At 36.5% G+C, this 15,425-nt stretch overlaps 1 protein-coding gene across 14 annotated transcripts in view; it reads left to right on the top strand.

The window, feature by feature from the left end:
• eya4 (EYA transcriptional coactivator and phosphatase 4) overlaps window positions 1-15,425 on the top strand; it is a 36,126-nt gene that overhangs the window by 19,509 nt on the left and 1,192 nt on the right. For 3 of the 14 annotated variants that reach the window (XM_082146074.1, XM_082146084.1, XM_082146086.1), the window contains 13 exons: window positions 914-980; window positions 1,136-1,278; window positions 1,433-1,582; window positions 2,763-2,839; window positions 4,068-4,248; window positions 5,817-5,953; window positions 6,123-6,206; window positions 8,593-8,682; window positions 8,800-8,858; window positions 9,032-9,192; window positions 11,890-12,004; window positions 12,099-12,220; window positions 13,702-13,816. In XM_082146074.1, coding sequence (XP_082002200.1) covers window positions 914-980; window positions 1,136-1,278; window positions 1,433-1,582; window positions 2,763-2,839; window positions 4,068-4,248; window positions 5,817-5,953; window positions 6,123-6,206; window positions 8,593-8,682; window positions 8,800-8,858; window positions 9,032-9,192; window positions 11,890-12,004; window positions 12,099-12,220; window positions 13,702-13,816 — 1,501 coding nt within the window. Of the gene's footprint in view, window positions 1-913; window positions 981-1,135; window positions 1,279-1,432; window positions 1,583-2,762; window positions 2,840-4,067; window positions 4,249-5,816; window positions 5,954-6,122; window positions 6,207-8,592; window positions 8,683-8,799; window positions 8,859-9,031; window positions 9,193-11,889; window positions 12,005-12,098; window positions 12,221-13,544; window positions 13,646-13,701; window positions 13,817-15,425 lie in introns of all 14 variants that reach the window. The other 11 variants (XM_082146078.1, XM_082146079.1, XM_082146082.1 and 8 more) reach the window with 9 other exon arrangements.

The following is a 15,425-nucleotide window of genomic DNA, read 5'->3' on the forward strand; positions in this document are numbered from 1 at the left end:
GCTGACAGTGGAGTGTGATGTCTCTATAGAGAAGACAACTGCATGTTTGTTTATATACACTGCGAAAACTTTCTTATTTGTGTCGTATCTTTTCCAGTATGAATATCTAATTATCTTTAAGTAACTAGATAAACAACAAAATAAGACCTGTTTTCAGAGAATATAAAAACTAAGTAATATTTTTTTCTTGTTTTAAGCATAAACCTAAGTTTTGTTTGAGTAATGAAAAAAATATTAATATGTATATTTACCCATTGGTAATAAACAAGTGAGGTTTTAGAGAATATTGAAAGTATATATAGAAATAATATATCAAGAGAATACATCAATAACTACATCTAAAAAGTCTTATTATGTTTTTAGAACTTTTCTTCAGAAATTTTACTGAACAATAAGGCAAAAATATTGATTTAAAAAAACAAGTGGGATTGAGAAACGCTTCAGTTTAGGAAGGGAATTATGTAGCAAACGGCAAAATTTGTTTTTGATTTTGCATCTCAAGGAGAAGAGGAACAGAGGGAAGGCAGGAAGAGGAAACAAGGATTTTCTTTGATGCAGGAGATTTTTGAGAGAATAGTTCCTGTTTTTTTTCTTCTGCTATTTGTTAAATTGAATCCAGCTGGTGAGAAAGACTGTGAGCTGTCAATCAAAACTGTGAGCAGAGTGTGTGTGTTTGGATTTGAATTGAAGGCTCTTGGCAAGTCCAGCACACGTTTCATTTTATGGCTGTGATATGTAATAAATTACACATTCAGTCCAACAACAACTGACATGTGGTGCTGCCTGCGGATACATCTCAGTAAACTATGTGTGTGCCATTTTTCATGTAAAAATTATTGTCTCTCTACCAGATTTCTTAACACAATTACATTTCTTTCTTTGTGTGTGTGTGTGTGTGTGTGTGTGTGTGTAGTTATAAGCAGCAGTGGATTCAGCCCCCGGCCGGCTCACCAGTATTCACCTCCTCTTTACCCCTCAAAGTAAGACACCTTCACATTTTGACTTATACTTATACATACAAAGAAACAGTCAGCACAGTCACCACCTACAAAAGGCATTTGATGTCAAAAAGGCTGCTGATCCTTGATCTACTCAAATGAAAGCTGAATGTTTTGATTTTGTATTTGATTGGCAGGCCTTACCCCCATATCCTGTCTACTCCCGTGGCTCCTCCCATGTCAGCCTACACGGGCCAATCACAGTTCAGTAGCATGCAGCAGTCGACAGTTTACACACCCTACTCTCAAACTACTCCACCCTACAGCCTCTCTACCTATGGTAGATCCTTTATTATTGTTTACATGCTGATGGATGACATGTATGCATGTTGATGTTGTTGATGATATGTAGTCTAGTATTTATTACAGATTATGTGAAAAGGCCTTTATTATCAATCCAGTTTGATTGACAGATCTACTCTTTTGCTTTTGAGCTACAGATTTGGGGGTGATGTTACCAGGCATAAAGACAGAAGGAGGGTTGTCACAGACCCAATCAACCCTCCAATCAGGGCTCAGCTACAGCCCTGGCTTTACCACCCCTCAGCCCGGACAGACAGCCTACTCACCCTATCAGATGCCAGGTGAATATGCATATTACATACATATTTATGCAACAAGGTACAAGAGACTTTAACTGTATTAATAATATTGCACAGCCTCAAATACTGATTTGCTTTTTATAAAATGGTAAATAAAGAAAAACCAAGGACACAGATTTCCAGTTGAAATGATTGTATTAAGCAAATGCATTGAGTGCCATCCTTTGCTAGAAGATACAGTTGTTATGTAACAAAAATAATGATCAGGTATAATATAATCTAATGATTTGCTATGTGGATACACGCCATGTGGGTGCACACATATTTAAAGAAGCTAATGTAAAAATGTTGTCATTATTTACATTATAAATGTATTATTTACCCAAGGCACATAAAAGTAGACATTGTTGGAGAATCTTTATGCAGCGAATCAACAGTTTATAGTGACCAGGAACTTTCAAGATTAAAAATAGAAACCATATGATTGCATCTAGTTTAGATTTTATGCCTTTTGATTAGCTCTAACATATGTAACTAAATGTGACATACTATTTTGAATTTTGAACGTGATAATCAGGGTTATTATCATTAACAAAAACTAAAATTATATTTTTGAAATAAAGCTGAAATAAAAATATGACAACTAAATGAAATCAATTTAATTTGAATCACTAAAATTACTGGAAAAAAAATACTGTAAATAAATAAAAACTGAATAAGAATGGCAAAAGCATATAACAAACTGACTAAATAAACAAAAATTCAAATAATAAAAAATAAAAGCGAATTCGAAATATTCATAAAAATTATAAAAGTATATACATAAATACTTAAATAACAATGGTGATAATCCATGAGAAATAAAATTTCAGCCTGTTTCTCACACAAAACTATTATAAGACTTCAGAAGACTTGGAATACAAGTCTTATGGACAACTTTTATGATGATTTTTCAGTCCTTTTTGATGCCTGACAGCTGTTGGTCCCTATAAACTGTGGTTGTATGGCTAGAGCTGTGTATCGATTCTTCAAAAAAATAGTGCTTTTGTGTACTTCAGAAAAAATAACGGGTTTGGAACAACATGATAGTAATTAAGGACAAAGTTTTCTCTTATTATTTTACTAATTGGGTGTTTATCTTTTGGATGACATCTGTTAGTCAACATCACGAGTCACATTTATTTTGACGCTGACTCCACTGGATTTTCTCTCTCTCTCTCAGCAGGGTCAGGTTTCACAACCTCTCCTGGTCTCTACGCTTCCAACAACTCAAATCCAGGCAACTTCACCACACAACAGGTACAGCCACACGTGCACAGATGAACACAACACATACACCAATAATAACGTCAGAGTTCAGCAAAGGACCGACGGCCTTTTTTTAAAAACAGCCCAGGCCTCTGAAAACAGGTCGCCATCTTTCATCTGAGAGAATTTATGCATTTAGGACTTAAATTTTCCCTAAACTTTTATGATTAAAAGTGCTGCCAAAGAAAAGGACCCAACTACACTCAGACTCCCACTGATGAATTTAGCTGTGTAAACAAAGTGAGGTTCTGGCGATAGTTGAAATGAAAGAGTAAGCGGAATTAGGCTGAAATGAGAGAGTGAAAGCAGTAGTGGTGTTTGGCTGAGAGCGTTTTACTGCAGCGTTCATGTTCTTGAGCGAGTGAGTCAGTGACAGTTTTAGAGTCATCTCCTGTAAGAGATCCGTCTGTGTCTGTGCATGTAAAACTCTTTTAAAGATACAAGAGAAGTGATAAAAAGCTGGCCAGAAATCTGTGAGTTCCAGTCCTGTTACTTTATCTTTTTCTCTCTTTATTGTTCCCCTGATAAACTCCCTCTCTCTTTATTGTTCATTAATTTAAGAACATAAAACCTATATTCTTTCCACATTTCGCTGAATTATAGGGGAGAGCGGGGCTAGTTGTCACACTCCAGGGTTTATTTCTTTTCTCAGGGTAGATTGACTGTATATTGGCTACAAAAAAGTTATTGAATATATCCACCGCTATTGCTTTGGGAAAAAAGGTAATTGAATATTTCCTTCGTTATTGCTTAGGGAAAAAAAGTTATTGAATATTTCTACCTTTATTGCTTAGGGAAAAAAATAGTTTTTATTCATTGACCTTTTGTGACAACATACCCCAATAGTGGGCTTCAAACTCATCACACTAGTATTGGGTAAGTTGTCACTATGAAACTTGCCATTAAACAGCCTATTAAAGATTTTCAGCAACATTTAAACATTAAAATAATCATAAAGCAACTATTTGAGAGTAGACAGCATATGTTTTAATGATTAAATCCGATACATTAAAAAACATGAATTCACCAACCTGAATTAAGAATACCCTGTATACTTTCCAGTCAGTTTTCAGGTTTGGGTTGGGGTTCGTATTTGTAATTGATGAAAAGAAAAATTATTATTATATATATATTTTAATTTTAAAATAACTTGTTTTATGCATTCAAATTTTTAGGGTTACCGTCCATTTGTAATATATATTTTTTTGTTTGTTTGTAGCAGGAATATCCCTCCTATACAACTTTTGGGCAGAATCAGTATGCTCAGTATTACTCCACCTCCTCCTACGGTTCCTACATGACATCTAACAGCTCATTGGACGGCACAGGTTCAGTCTCCACCTATCAGCTGCAAGACTCCACCCCCATCATCACAGGGCAAGCAGCTGACCTGAATCCAGGTAAACACAAATCAGTTTCAAGTTTTCTCTTTCACTGCATCTGCAAACCAAACCCTAGCAACCTCTTAGCAATGGCCTGGCACCAATCCTAGCATCATGGCAGCGGCTTTTGCACGGGCAGTTTTCTTCAGAAAGCGTAAAAATAAAATTTTATATCCTAAATATCTCTACTCTTGTCTGTTATCTGTCAAACTTGGGAAAATGGCCATTGTAGTTAAGGTTAATCATTCCAATAGAGCAGCAAATGATGCAGTTGAAAGTTAGAATGGATGTTAAAATGTTCTGTTACAGGGCTTTTGGCACGAAGATGTCGTGTACTGTAGTTGTTGATTATGTTAGATAGAGCGATGGTGATTGGGGGTTGTGTCCAGCAGGCCCAAAATTCAGTGGGGTCCTAGAGCTGCATTTCTCAGTGATTTAGCTTGGCTGCAGTTCAGCAGAGCTCATTACAGTAAACTTGCTCACACGCATACGCACACACACTATATTCTATCAGACGTGCCAGTTTTCCACTTTCATGACTCGTGTAAAATGTGTGTGTTTTTCTTTAAATATCTCAAATAAAAAACAAACTTGAAAATGTACATATAGAAGCATTGTCACTTTAGATCCCCTGATTAAAATAAAATGCTGTGAGAGAAAATCCTTATCTTTATTTCGGCATTATCTGAATATAAAGCATTAAGTGACATTTTCGGCAAAAAACTGAAAACTTTTATTTTTTTTATTTTTTTTATTATTAACTTTTTGATTAAGGCACAAACATGCATATTTAAGCCAAGGACCAATCTTTTTAAAAGTTTTACCCCTGGTTTCACAGACAATGTTTAAGACTAGTCCCAGACTAAAATGCATGTTTGAGCTGTTTTAACTGAAAGCTACTTGCTCTGACATATCTTAAAATATGTCAGTGTCATTGTTTTGTCTCAAGATGCACACCAGTAATGTTTTTTTCTAAGGCACGTTTATAAAAGCTACTTAAATGCCCTAATTGAACTAAGGTTTAGTCCAAGCCCTGTCTGTAAAACCAGGCCTTAAAGGGATACTTCACCGATTAGCATTAAGCTTTGTATCAGTAGAAACCCGGTGGTATTTTCGAAGGGCCGTGCTTCCCTCCCTCATGTCCCCCTGAGATGAGAGATTTCTGTATTGTGTGTCTGGAAAAAAAACTTTTTTGGCCAGAGGCTAGAGACTACAGCCAGTAGTAGGAGCTAGTTCCGCATATTTTCAACCCGCCCATTGGGGGTGGGATCTCACGATTAAACGGCGTCTTTTCAGTTTCGAGTCAACTACTAGCCTAGTTGTATCATTTCTTCCGATACTGCCCTCTGTAACCGGTAGGCGTGGCTTGGGAGTGGCCTCGTAGGGCAGCGAAGCAAGTGCATTCTGGGAGTTGTAGTCTTTAATCCACATTTTCTGCTTTTTCTCAGTCTAGGAGGCACCAACTTCTAAAATAATTCCACATTTCTACTACATAAATGACCCAATTTAAATACACATTCATCTTTCCAGCGGTGAAATATTCCTTTAATGTGTCTCATAAATGTTTCTTGGTTACCCATGTGCAGGTGAGTTTGAGGCGGGGCAGAGCCCATCCACACCTATCAAAGAGATGGAGGACCGGGCGTGCCGAGGGGGTGGGGCTAAAGCAAGAGGGCGGGGCAGAAAGAACAACCCCTCCCCACCACCTGACAGTGATCTTGAGGTATGTTCAGATAGAAAGATGGATGCAATGGATACAAACCTCATAAATGCACATACAGTTGAAGCAGATGCTTAAATCATCTAATGTAAATATACTCTCTCACTACCTAATCCTTATGTCATCACTGTTTGTTTACTGAGATCAAACATGTGTCTGCATGTTTTTACAGAGGGTGTTTGTTTGGGATCTGGATGAGACAATCATTGTGTTTCACTCACTCCTCACAGGCTCCTATGCACAGAAATATGGCAAGGTGAGAGCAAACACACGTACTATGCACACATTAAACACACGCCTCCCTCCACTATAGTAACAGTAAGTGTCCTCCTGCGATTCCTGATTATTCTAAGTAAGCTGACAATGTCTAAGGTCGTGTCAGTGATCTGATAACAGCAATAAATGGTTAAAGCAAAACTGATCAGCACAGAATTTTGCCCGTTACCCTGATTTCTTTCTTGCTGACATTCTGGTGGCTTCTTTACTATACGTCACCAGAACGCTGTTAAAGCAATGTTACATGTTGGTTTACGGTTTGACACAAAAACCTTGATTTTTATAGGTCGTCAACTCGGTTGTCTTCTGTTACTGGGTTTTTATAACGAGTCGACTTCTGCTGTGTGTGTAAATGCGCTGATTGTTTTTTTTTTTTTGTTTTTTGCTCTATAAAGCTATCTCATACACTGAAAAATTTAGGATTTACTTATGAAACAATTTTTACTCAGAAATAGCTAGTAAACAGCAACCAACGCATTGAATTAAATATGAACTGAATTAGTATTTTCTTGTAAAACATTCCCCAATAAGCTTTATTTACAACTTTGAAAAATACTTTTTTACAGTGTATATCTCCAGAATGCAATGGTCAAATTTGAATCTTTGAATTGAATTGACCCTATATTTTGACTCCCTCAACTGTACGCTTCTATCATAAGAAAAGAGCACAGATGAACACAGAGTAATTAGATTTAGCACTGTGACGGCCGGACTCAAGGAGTGTGAAGCGTCAGACTTCTTGTGACACCTTCCCTCACTTCTTGTCGTTCAGTTGGTGAGAGACATAGAGACAGCTGCGGCTATTCACGGCTCTGGGGCTATTTCTGCAGGCTCTGTGACGATGAAAACCCTCCGTTCTTAGGCACTCCCGTCAGAGACATTGCACATGCTGTCACGCTCAAGCGCCAGCACACAAGCACACACCAATCTATGAGTTAATCACTGCAAAGATTGTGAAATGACCAAACCTCAGAGTTCAAAAGTGGGAAAAGCAGCTCTACGGCAGTATTTCTTGAATTGTTTATTTTGATTGAAAAAAATTCACCTCAATTATTTTTGAACGTATGCTTAGATTAAGTTTAAACATTTTCAAACAGTTGAATCATCATTTCCAATCTCTGTCAGTTTTGCCATTAACTTTGTGTGTGTGTGCTTTTCTATTCTCGTTCACTGTCTCAGCCAATCACCTCTGAGCCAACAAACTCCATCACATATGATGATTTTTACAGCTGGGTGCCCTCCCCCTCTCTCGTTCTTTCACTGTGTGTGTGTGTGTGTGTGTGTGTGTGTGTGTGTGTGTGTGTGTGTGTGTGTGTGTGTGTGTGTGTGTGTGTGTGTGTGTGTGTGTGTGTGTGTGTGTGTGTGTGTGTGTGTGTGTGTGTGTGTGTGTGTGTGTGTGTGTGTGTGTGTGTGTGTGTGTGTGTGTGTGTGTGTGTGTGTGTGTGTGTGGTTTGAAGGGTGAGAGTGCCTGATGTTCTGAGACAAGTGTAGAATCTGTCATCATTTGATGGAAACGGGGAACATTATATTCAACAAGCAAAATGCACATGTCATTTGTTGATATTGAGCCAAAATTGCAGAATTAGTGGCTAAGTAACTTGCACTCTTAATAACTGATTTTATTGGTATTCCTCCAACAATCTGGTTAGCATTTGATCTGTTTTTATAGATAATTTAAGTAATTTTTTTTAATACAGTATATCAATGTTGTATTTTGTATAAATATACTTGAAAAAAAATTCATATATCTGCAAAAAACCAAATTATGTTTATTTTGATAGACCAAAATGCATTATGAGGGTTAAAATTAATTTATTAAAATTATTATTAAATTATTATTTCTTCTTCATTGACTTCAAAATGTAACGCAACAATTATGTCATTGTCATTTTTAAAAACTGAATTGCATTTGGTCCTCTGTCTTACATCTATTTGCATATTAATTCAAACTTATGATCTATCTTAACTTGTTCTTTTCATATATTTAATCATTTACAGTTATAGCTGCCTTTACACTGACAATGGCTCAATTTGCCATTTTGATGAGCTGTGCGTGTTGCAGTGCATTCTGGGATTGCTTTCTCTACAATACATTCAAAGCTGCCTTAAATTTTGACCAAAAAAAAGTATAAATTCGCCTTCCTTTTTGAACAGCCTTTGCATCAGGAGTGTGTCTTTGACTCCTTAAAAATGTACAAAAAACAAAGGACGCTGAGTGTCCCGACAACAGCAAAACAGCTCCAGTGCAAAATTGTCTAAAACTTTAACTATGCTAGGTTTGTTATTGCTGCTGCTGCCGTTGATGATGATGATGATGATGTGTTATCAAGTAAAAATGTCCTAATAATTAATATTTAAATTCTCAGGACCCTCCTCTGGCTGTGACTCTTGGTTTAAGGATGGAGGAGATGATCTTCAATCTTGCTGATACACATCTATTTTTTAATGATTTAGAGGCAAGTAAACTCCTTTCCCTTTGTCTGACTTGTTTCATTTTTCTTCCAATCAGAGTGTTTGTAACTCTGTGGCCCCCTGCTGGTTAACTGTAGTAACCACACTATGTGTTTGAATAGGAGTGTGACCAGGTGCACATTGATGACGCCTCTTCAGATGATAACGGACAGGACCTCGGGTGAGTTTAACAGCACTGTAATTTAATTGTTATAAAAATTGATTTCAAACCATTCTTACATTTAAAGACACCTATTACTTATTCAATGCCGCTGTCAGAATATGCCCTTAAATATGACTGAATATGTATTTTACTTGTACGTAAAACAAGACTGTTATTGTTATTATCAACAGTACTTACAGTTTTGCCACTGATGGCTTCCATGCAGCTGCGACAAGCGCAAGTCTCTGCCTAGCAACAGGTGTTAGGGGCGGAGTCGACTGGATGAGGAAGTTAGCCTTCCGATACAGAAGAGTCAAGGAGATGTACTGCACCTACAAAAACAATGTGGGAGGTGAGATTTGATTACAAGTACAAATATCTTCAACGTCATTTTTACAGGATTAATTCTACATTTCGATAGCAGTGCTAGTTTTAGTTTGCATGTTAGTCATTTTGTTGTGCTATTATAATTTTTATTCGTTTTTAACGAAAATATTTCTATTTAGCTATAATTTATTTTTATTTCAGTTTTAGTAATTTTAGTACTTTTTTAAAAAAAGTTATTCATCTGATATTTTATTTTATTTAAGCTTTCAATTAACGAAAATGTTTTTTTTTATTTTTTTATTTTAGTTAACAATAACATCACTGCTCCAAAGGTACCAATGGATCACACAGTTTAACTTAAAGTATTCAGCATTATGAACAGCGGCGGTTTCTTCATTAGGGCGATCGGGCGACGCACCACCAAAGTGTGAAAGGGACTTTTTCAATCACAATCTCATTCAACCACAGAGTTACGCTAGCAGTCACTCACTGTTGTTCTGCCTCTGGATATAGTCCAATCAGCGCCAAGTCACGTTCTGTGGAGTACCGCCTCTTTTTGGGCGATTTCACTATGGCCGAAAATCGCCCAGAGTGTTCCCATAGACTTACATTCAAAGATTTTTTTTTTTCTAACTGCAGGCACTGCAATGCATTCTCTATGGGTTCCGGGAGGGCTCGCACTAACGTGCTTTCGTCATCATACGTAAACTTCACTTGTGCAGCGATTGCTGGAAACAAATATATCTCTAATAATATTTAGCCATAAGCTGAAGTGACATCCAATAATTTCCTCAGTGCATAACTTACATTTCACGGACATATTCTCCATCTGTAAATGTTAGAAAGTCAATATTTCTAGTTTGTTGTCATGAGTGGGCGAGCTTTCGAGCGCCGCCGCGTGCATGCGCGCCGAATAGACGGAGCGCAATAGAATAGGAGGGCAATTATTCTGACTAAAATATACATTAGCACGAAATTATAAATATATTTCGCTAAAATTTTTGTTGTTGAATGTTTGTTGTTGTTGGTGAACATAAATGTGCTAGAGAATTTCAAACCTACATGTGTATATTTTATGATATTAGCTTTGTTTTTGTTTTTTTTAAGTTTAGTAAATGTAACTACTACTTTAAAAAGCATTATTTTGTTTTTAGATTGTAATGTTGCAATGTTAGAATGTAATGTGATTTGACCCCTTTTTTGGATAGACTGCAGATAGACAGCAAGGTTGCACTATGTTTGTTTTTATAACCTTCAATATGAACATTGTTTGTAGGACAAAATAATGATCAGGATATTAAATATTTTTTTTTTTAATTAGTTTTTTTTTAAAAAATTTTATAGAAAAATAATCATTAAATACTCAGATTATACCATACATTGCTATTTAGCCCAAAAAATTCAGATTTATTTGGCAATTGGCTATTTCCCAACCCTACCGGCTGAAGTTTTAGCTAAACTTTAGGCTAATGATAGCTACATTATTATCACTGGTAAATTGTTATTTAACAATTAGCCTACATTCAGTCCTGGATTAATAATTCAGTTTGTTGCGCCCCCCCAAATTTTTTAAGCACCAGCCGCCACTGATTATGTATAATAATTAGTGATGCTCCGATCAGCATTTTTGGGGCCGATCACCGATTACCGATTACCAAAATCATGATCTGCTGATTGCCGATCACTGCCGATCACAGAATGGAAATATGCTAGAGTCAAGAAAATCTTGAAGAACCACCAATATTTATTTAATTGTAGTTAGAAAACAAGATAACATAAGGCTACTGTAGGCCACCTTTTCCAAATAAGGCACAGTATAATTTTTCAAAACAAAGAGGGGTCAGGCAGACTACAATGGATGTAGTTGAGGAACTAACTACATCAGATCCAAAAAATAAAATAATGACAATGACATTTGAGGTTAAGTAAGTAAGTAACAGTAAGTCCCGCCCCTCGACTGCCAAAAATAAAAGTGTTCGAGCGAGCAAAATCAGCAGGCGAGAGTGTGGGGAATGATCATGCGCGCGCGCGCGAGGGCAGAGATGTCATGCGCCCCGCGCAGGGTTTGAATGAGCTCGCGAGTTCCTGTTTCCTCGCGCGTAGATCTGTTATCCTCTCGCGAATGTCATTTACCGCGCGCGCCAGCATCAGTTGTGCGCTCGTTTATAATTGCCATTGAATTGCCGTCATAGGAGAACTCATTTTGCCACTGTTAAGCAAGCTCTGCTCTGCTGTTGTGTTGCCGCGCATGCGGAAAAGTTGCGTGAGTTATTTACGTCACGTGATCGGCTTTTTTGATCGGCGCTTTTGGGGGTTGCCGATCAAGCAATTTTTTGCCAATATCGGCCGATCATGATCGGCGGCCGATCAATCGGAGCATCACTAATAATAATTCAAGCATTCAAATAATGGCTTTTCCACCATTGTGGAATCCCACAATGCAACGTCATCTGATTTTTTTTTAAGTTGTGACAGAAAATGACCAAACTTGCACTGATTCCACAGTCAGATTCTAAATATAGTATGTTCTGACATTGTATTAACAAAATGCTATTAAATGTAGTAATATCTTTTGATTTTTTTTAAAGTGATGTTTTGATAATTTAATGGTTAAGCATTCAAAATTGCACCCATTATTATCTCCCGGTTTCTCCCATATATATTCATTCCATAAAACACGCACTAGTTATGAATGTGTGGTTTTGTTCATGATCATTTTCAGGGTTGCTGGGGCCGGCTAAGAGAGAGGCGTGGCTCCAGCTGAGGGCAGAGGTTGAGGCTCTCACGGACTCATGGCTGACCACTGCGCTCAAGTCCCTGTCAATCATCAGCTCCAGGTCTGTCTCTTTTAGCATCATCAGCCTCTACCATTAAGAACTATAGCTTAACGCAGCAAAAACAACAATCTCTCTCTCTCACATGCACACACAGGAGTAACTGTGTCAACGTCTTGGTGACAACGACACAGTTAATACCTGCGCTCGCTAAGGTGCTGTTGTATAGCCTGGGCTCTGTGTTTCCCGTTGAAAACATTTACAGCGCAACCAAAATAGGTGAGTTCTGTTACACTGGTCCATACAGCAGACTTCTCCTTGGGTTCATCATGTTTTATTTCCATACTCTTTTTCTGCAGTCAGGGGTAAAGTAGAGTTCAGTCCGATTTGTGTGTGTGTGTGTGTGTGTGGAACATGCTTTGGCTCGCATTAAATCATAAATCAAAACAGATCAGGGTGACCTGGTCACAGCATTCCCATTCACTCTCTGTCTACTCATGTGGAATTGATTCTGATTGGCTGATCTCTCATCATCTGCCAGCATTAAGTTCTTCTTTCGTTCCGCTTCTTCATGAACAGCCGTCTTCATTCACAGTGGGTTTATTCCACTCTCTATTCTGAAACGGCCTATTTGAGCTGATGTGTTGCTTCCGGTGATTGTGATTCCTGTGTAAATACAGATACAACTGCTTTTCCTTTCTTATTTTCAATCTGAACTCTGACAAATTTGCTATTGGTTTCTCAAATAATTTCATGACTAATTACTAAAGCTAAAATATATTACAATTAATTTAATTTAATTTAAATAAAGAAAAGAAAAAGACAGTATCAGTTCAATTTAATTTAAATGTTATTTGTACCATTTTCTTTCTTTTAATTTAAAATAAATATATAAAAAATAGAATCTAAATGTAATTTGTACTTTTTATTTTATTTTTTAAAAATCCATAAAATAAAATCCAAATGTTATTTGTAAATTTTTGTTGCCATTACACAATTTAAGTTAATTTAAAATCTAAATGTTATTTGTACTTCTAATTTAATTAAATTTAAAAATATCCATAAAAGATTAAATACAAATGTTGCCATTAAACAATTTAATTTAATTATTATGTTATTGTATTTATTTTTAAATGTTATTTGAACATTTTTCCCCCTTTTTTTGTTTTTCTTTTACAATTTAATTTAAAATACAAATGTTATTTGTACTGTTTTTTATTTCATTGCATTTCATCTCCAAATGTTGTTTGTAAAAAATTAATAATAATAATAAAAAAATACATATTTATTGCAAAAACATTATTGAAGGAGGTTTCAAATCAAATCCATCATCTTCTGTGACTACACCAAAATGCTTAGCTGTCTTTTCGACCCAAAGCCCGATTCCACACAATTACAAATCTAATGCTCACTGTCATGGTAACCGTAAGAACAAAATGTTTGTGAGGTCAGGGTTTGTCTGTGTGCAAGAGGGACTCTCGGTTTGAATTCATCCAGTCTCTTTTTCTTTCTGCTCTCAAATAGTCAGGCAGCCTAATGCGGCTTGCTCAGTTCCGAGTGTGTGCTTGTTAGTGTGTGATGAGTCTATGCCTTGTTTCCGCAGGTAAAGAGAGCTGTTTTGAACGTATAGTATCCAGGTTTGGCACTAACATAACGTATGTTGTGATTGGCGATGGGCGCGATGAGGAGCATGCAGCCAGCCAGGTAAAATCTCACCTCTGACCCCAAGCCTCTGACCTCTCACCTTGTTTATGTTGCAGGCAAAGAGAGTTGCTTTGAGCGCGTAATGCAGAGGTTTGGCAGGAAGGTAGTGTATGTTGTTATTGGGGATGGTGTGGAAGAGGAGCAGGCCGCTGCCAAGGTAACGACCCCCAGGTGAACCAGAAGCAGTGTGTGACTTCTCAGATTGGACTTCCTGCCTGTGTGTGCTGTAGAGCTTTAGATGAAACTGATCGGCAGCTTGTGTGCTTCATTTATTTCCTCGTCTGTAGTCATCCGCCTCTAATGTGGATGTCAGTAGCGGTTGCTTTTTTCCTCTTATCATCTGAGACTAGCTTTACTTTCTCAGATCCCAAGCGATCTAGAACAGAGCTATTCAACTGAGGGTTCTCTAAGTTCCCAGGCATCTAATAGGACACCAATACTAACTCTGTCTGAGATTAGATTCTGATTGTGTAGATGATCTCCTGAGGTGCTGAACCTAAAGACCCAGTTGAATACTTTTGTTCTAGCAAACTACTGTGCAGCATTTCTAAACAAAGTTTGTGCAATGATGTACGTTTTAATGTACACTATGCTGTTCAAAAGTTTGGAGTCTGAAAGATTTTTTATTTTTTTTTATTTTTTTTTAGCAAGGATGCATTAAATTGTTCAAAAGTGGCAGTAAAGACGGATACAAATATTTTATTTTATTTCAAATAGACACTGTTCTTTTGAACTTATTCATAAAAAAACCCTGAAAAAACTATTATGCTTTCCATAACACAGGTTTCAACATTGATAAGAAATGTTTCTTGAGCACCAAATATCAGAATGATTTCTGAAGGATCATGTGACACTGAAGAGTAATGATGCTGAAAATACAGCGTTACCATCACAGGAATACATACATTTTAAAATATATTCAAATAGAATACAGTTATTTTAAATTGTAATAACACATTTAACAATATTACTGTATTTTGATCAAATAAATGTAGTCTTGTTGAGCATAAGAGATTCTTTCAAAAACATTACAAAATCTTACGGACCCCAAACTCTTGAACGGTAGATACAAGATTTTTTGCGAAAAGGGTGTTTCTGTTTCGCAAGTCTTTAGCTTGCTAGGGTGAAGGATTTGTAAAGGGTTTATTTAAAATTTCTAAATCAATTTAGTTAATAGTAAAAAATGGTTAACTTTATAATATAAAATGAATAATATATACAATTCATATGAATACTATTTAGATTGTACTGAAAGCACTTTACAATAAGGTTCAATTTGTTAACATTAATATATTATTAGTATTATTAACTCTTTCCTTGCCAGTGTTTTTGAAAAAAGGTGCCAGCCACCGCCAGCATTTTTGATCTTTTTTTTACAAAAGTTTCACGGCCCCCAGAATATTTTGTTTAAACATCTGAACATGGAAAAAAAAAAGCAAAAAAGTTTTATTCTAGCTTCATGCATTCTTTTTTTTTTTAAATCAACACTTGACTTTAATGTGGGTAAGTTTCATTAAAAAATAAATATTTTGAGCAAAAAGCTGAGAAAATGGAGTTTTTGTCAAAAACTACGGCTGGATCGGATTCACAACAATGATCAAAACATAGATGGATTAGATAGAGTCCATCAACATCAACACCCCCAAAGCTTCACAGTCCTAACCACTTCCTGGGGCGATATTTAATTCGGCATTATGCTGTTTAATAATGATCGCGTTATTTCACATATGCATATACTTGAATATGATGTGGCTTGTTTCTGCTTCTTCTTTGGCTGTGT

This window comes from Leuciscus leuciscus, assembly GCF_965113295.1.
Source record: "Leuciscus leuciscus genome assembly, chromosome: 18".
In the NCBI taxonomy this organism is placed as follows: domain Eukaryota; kingdom Metazoa; phylum Chordata; class Actinopteri; order Cypriniformes; family Leuciscidae; genus Leuciscus; species Leuciscus leuciscus.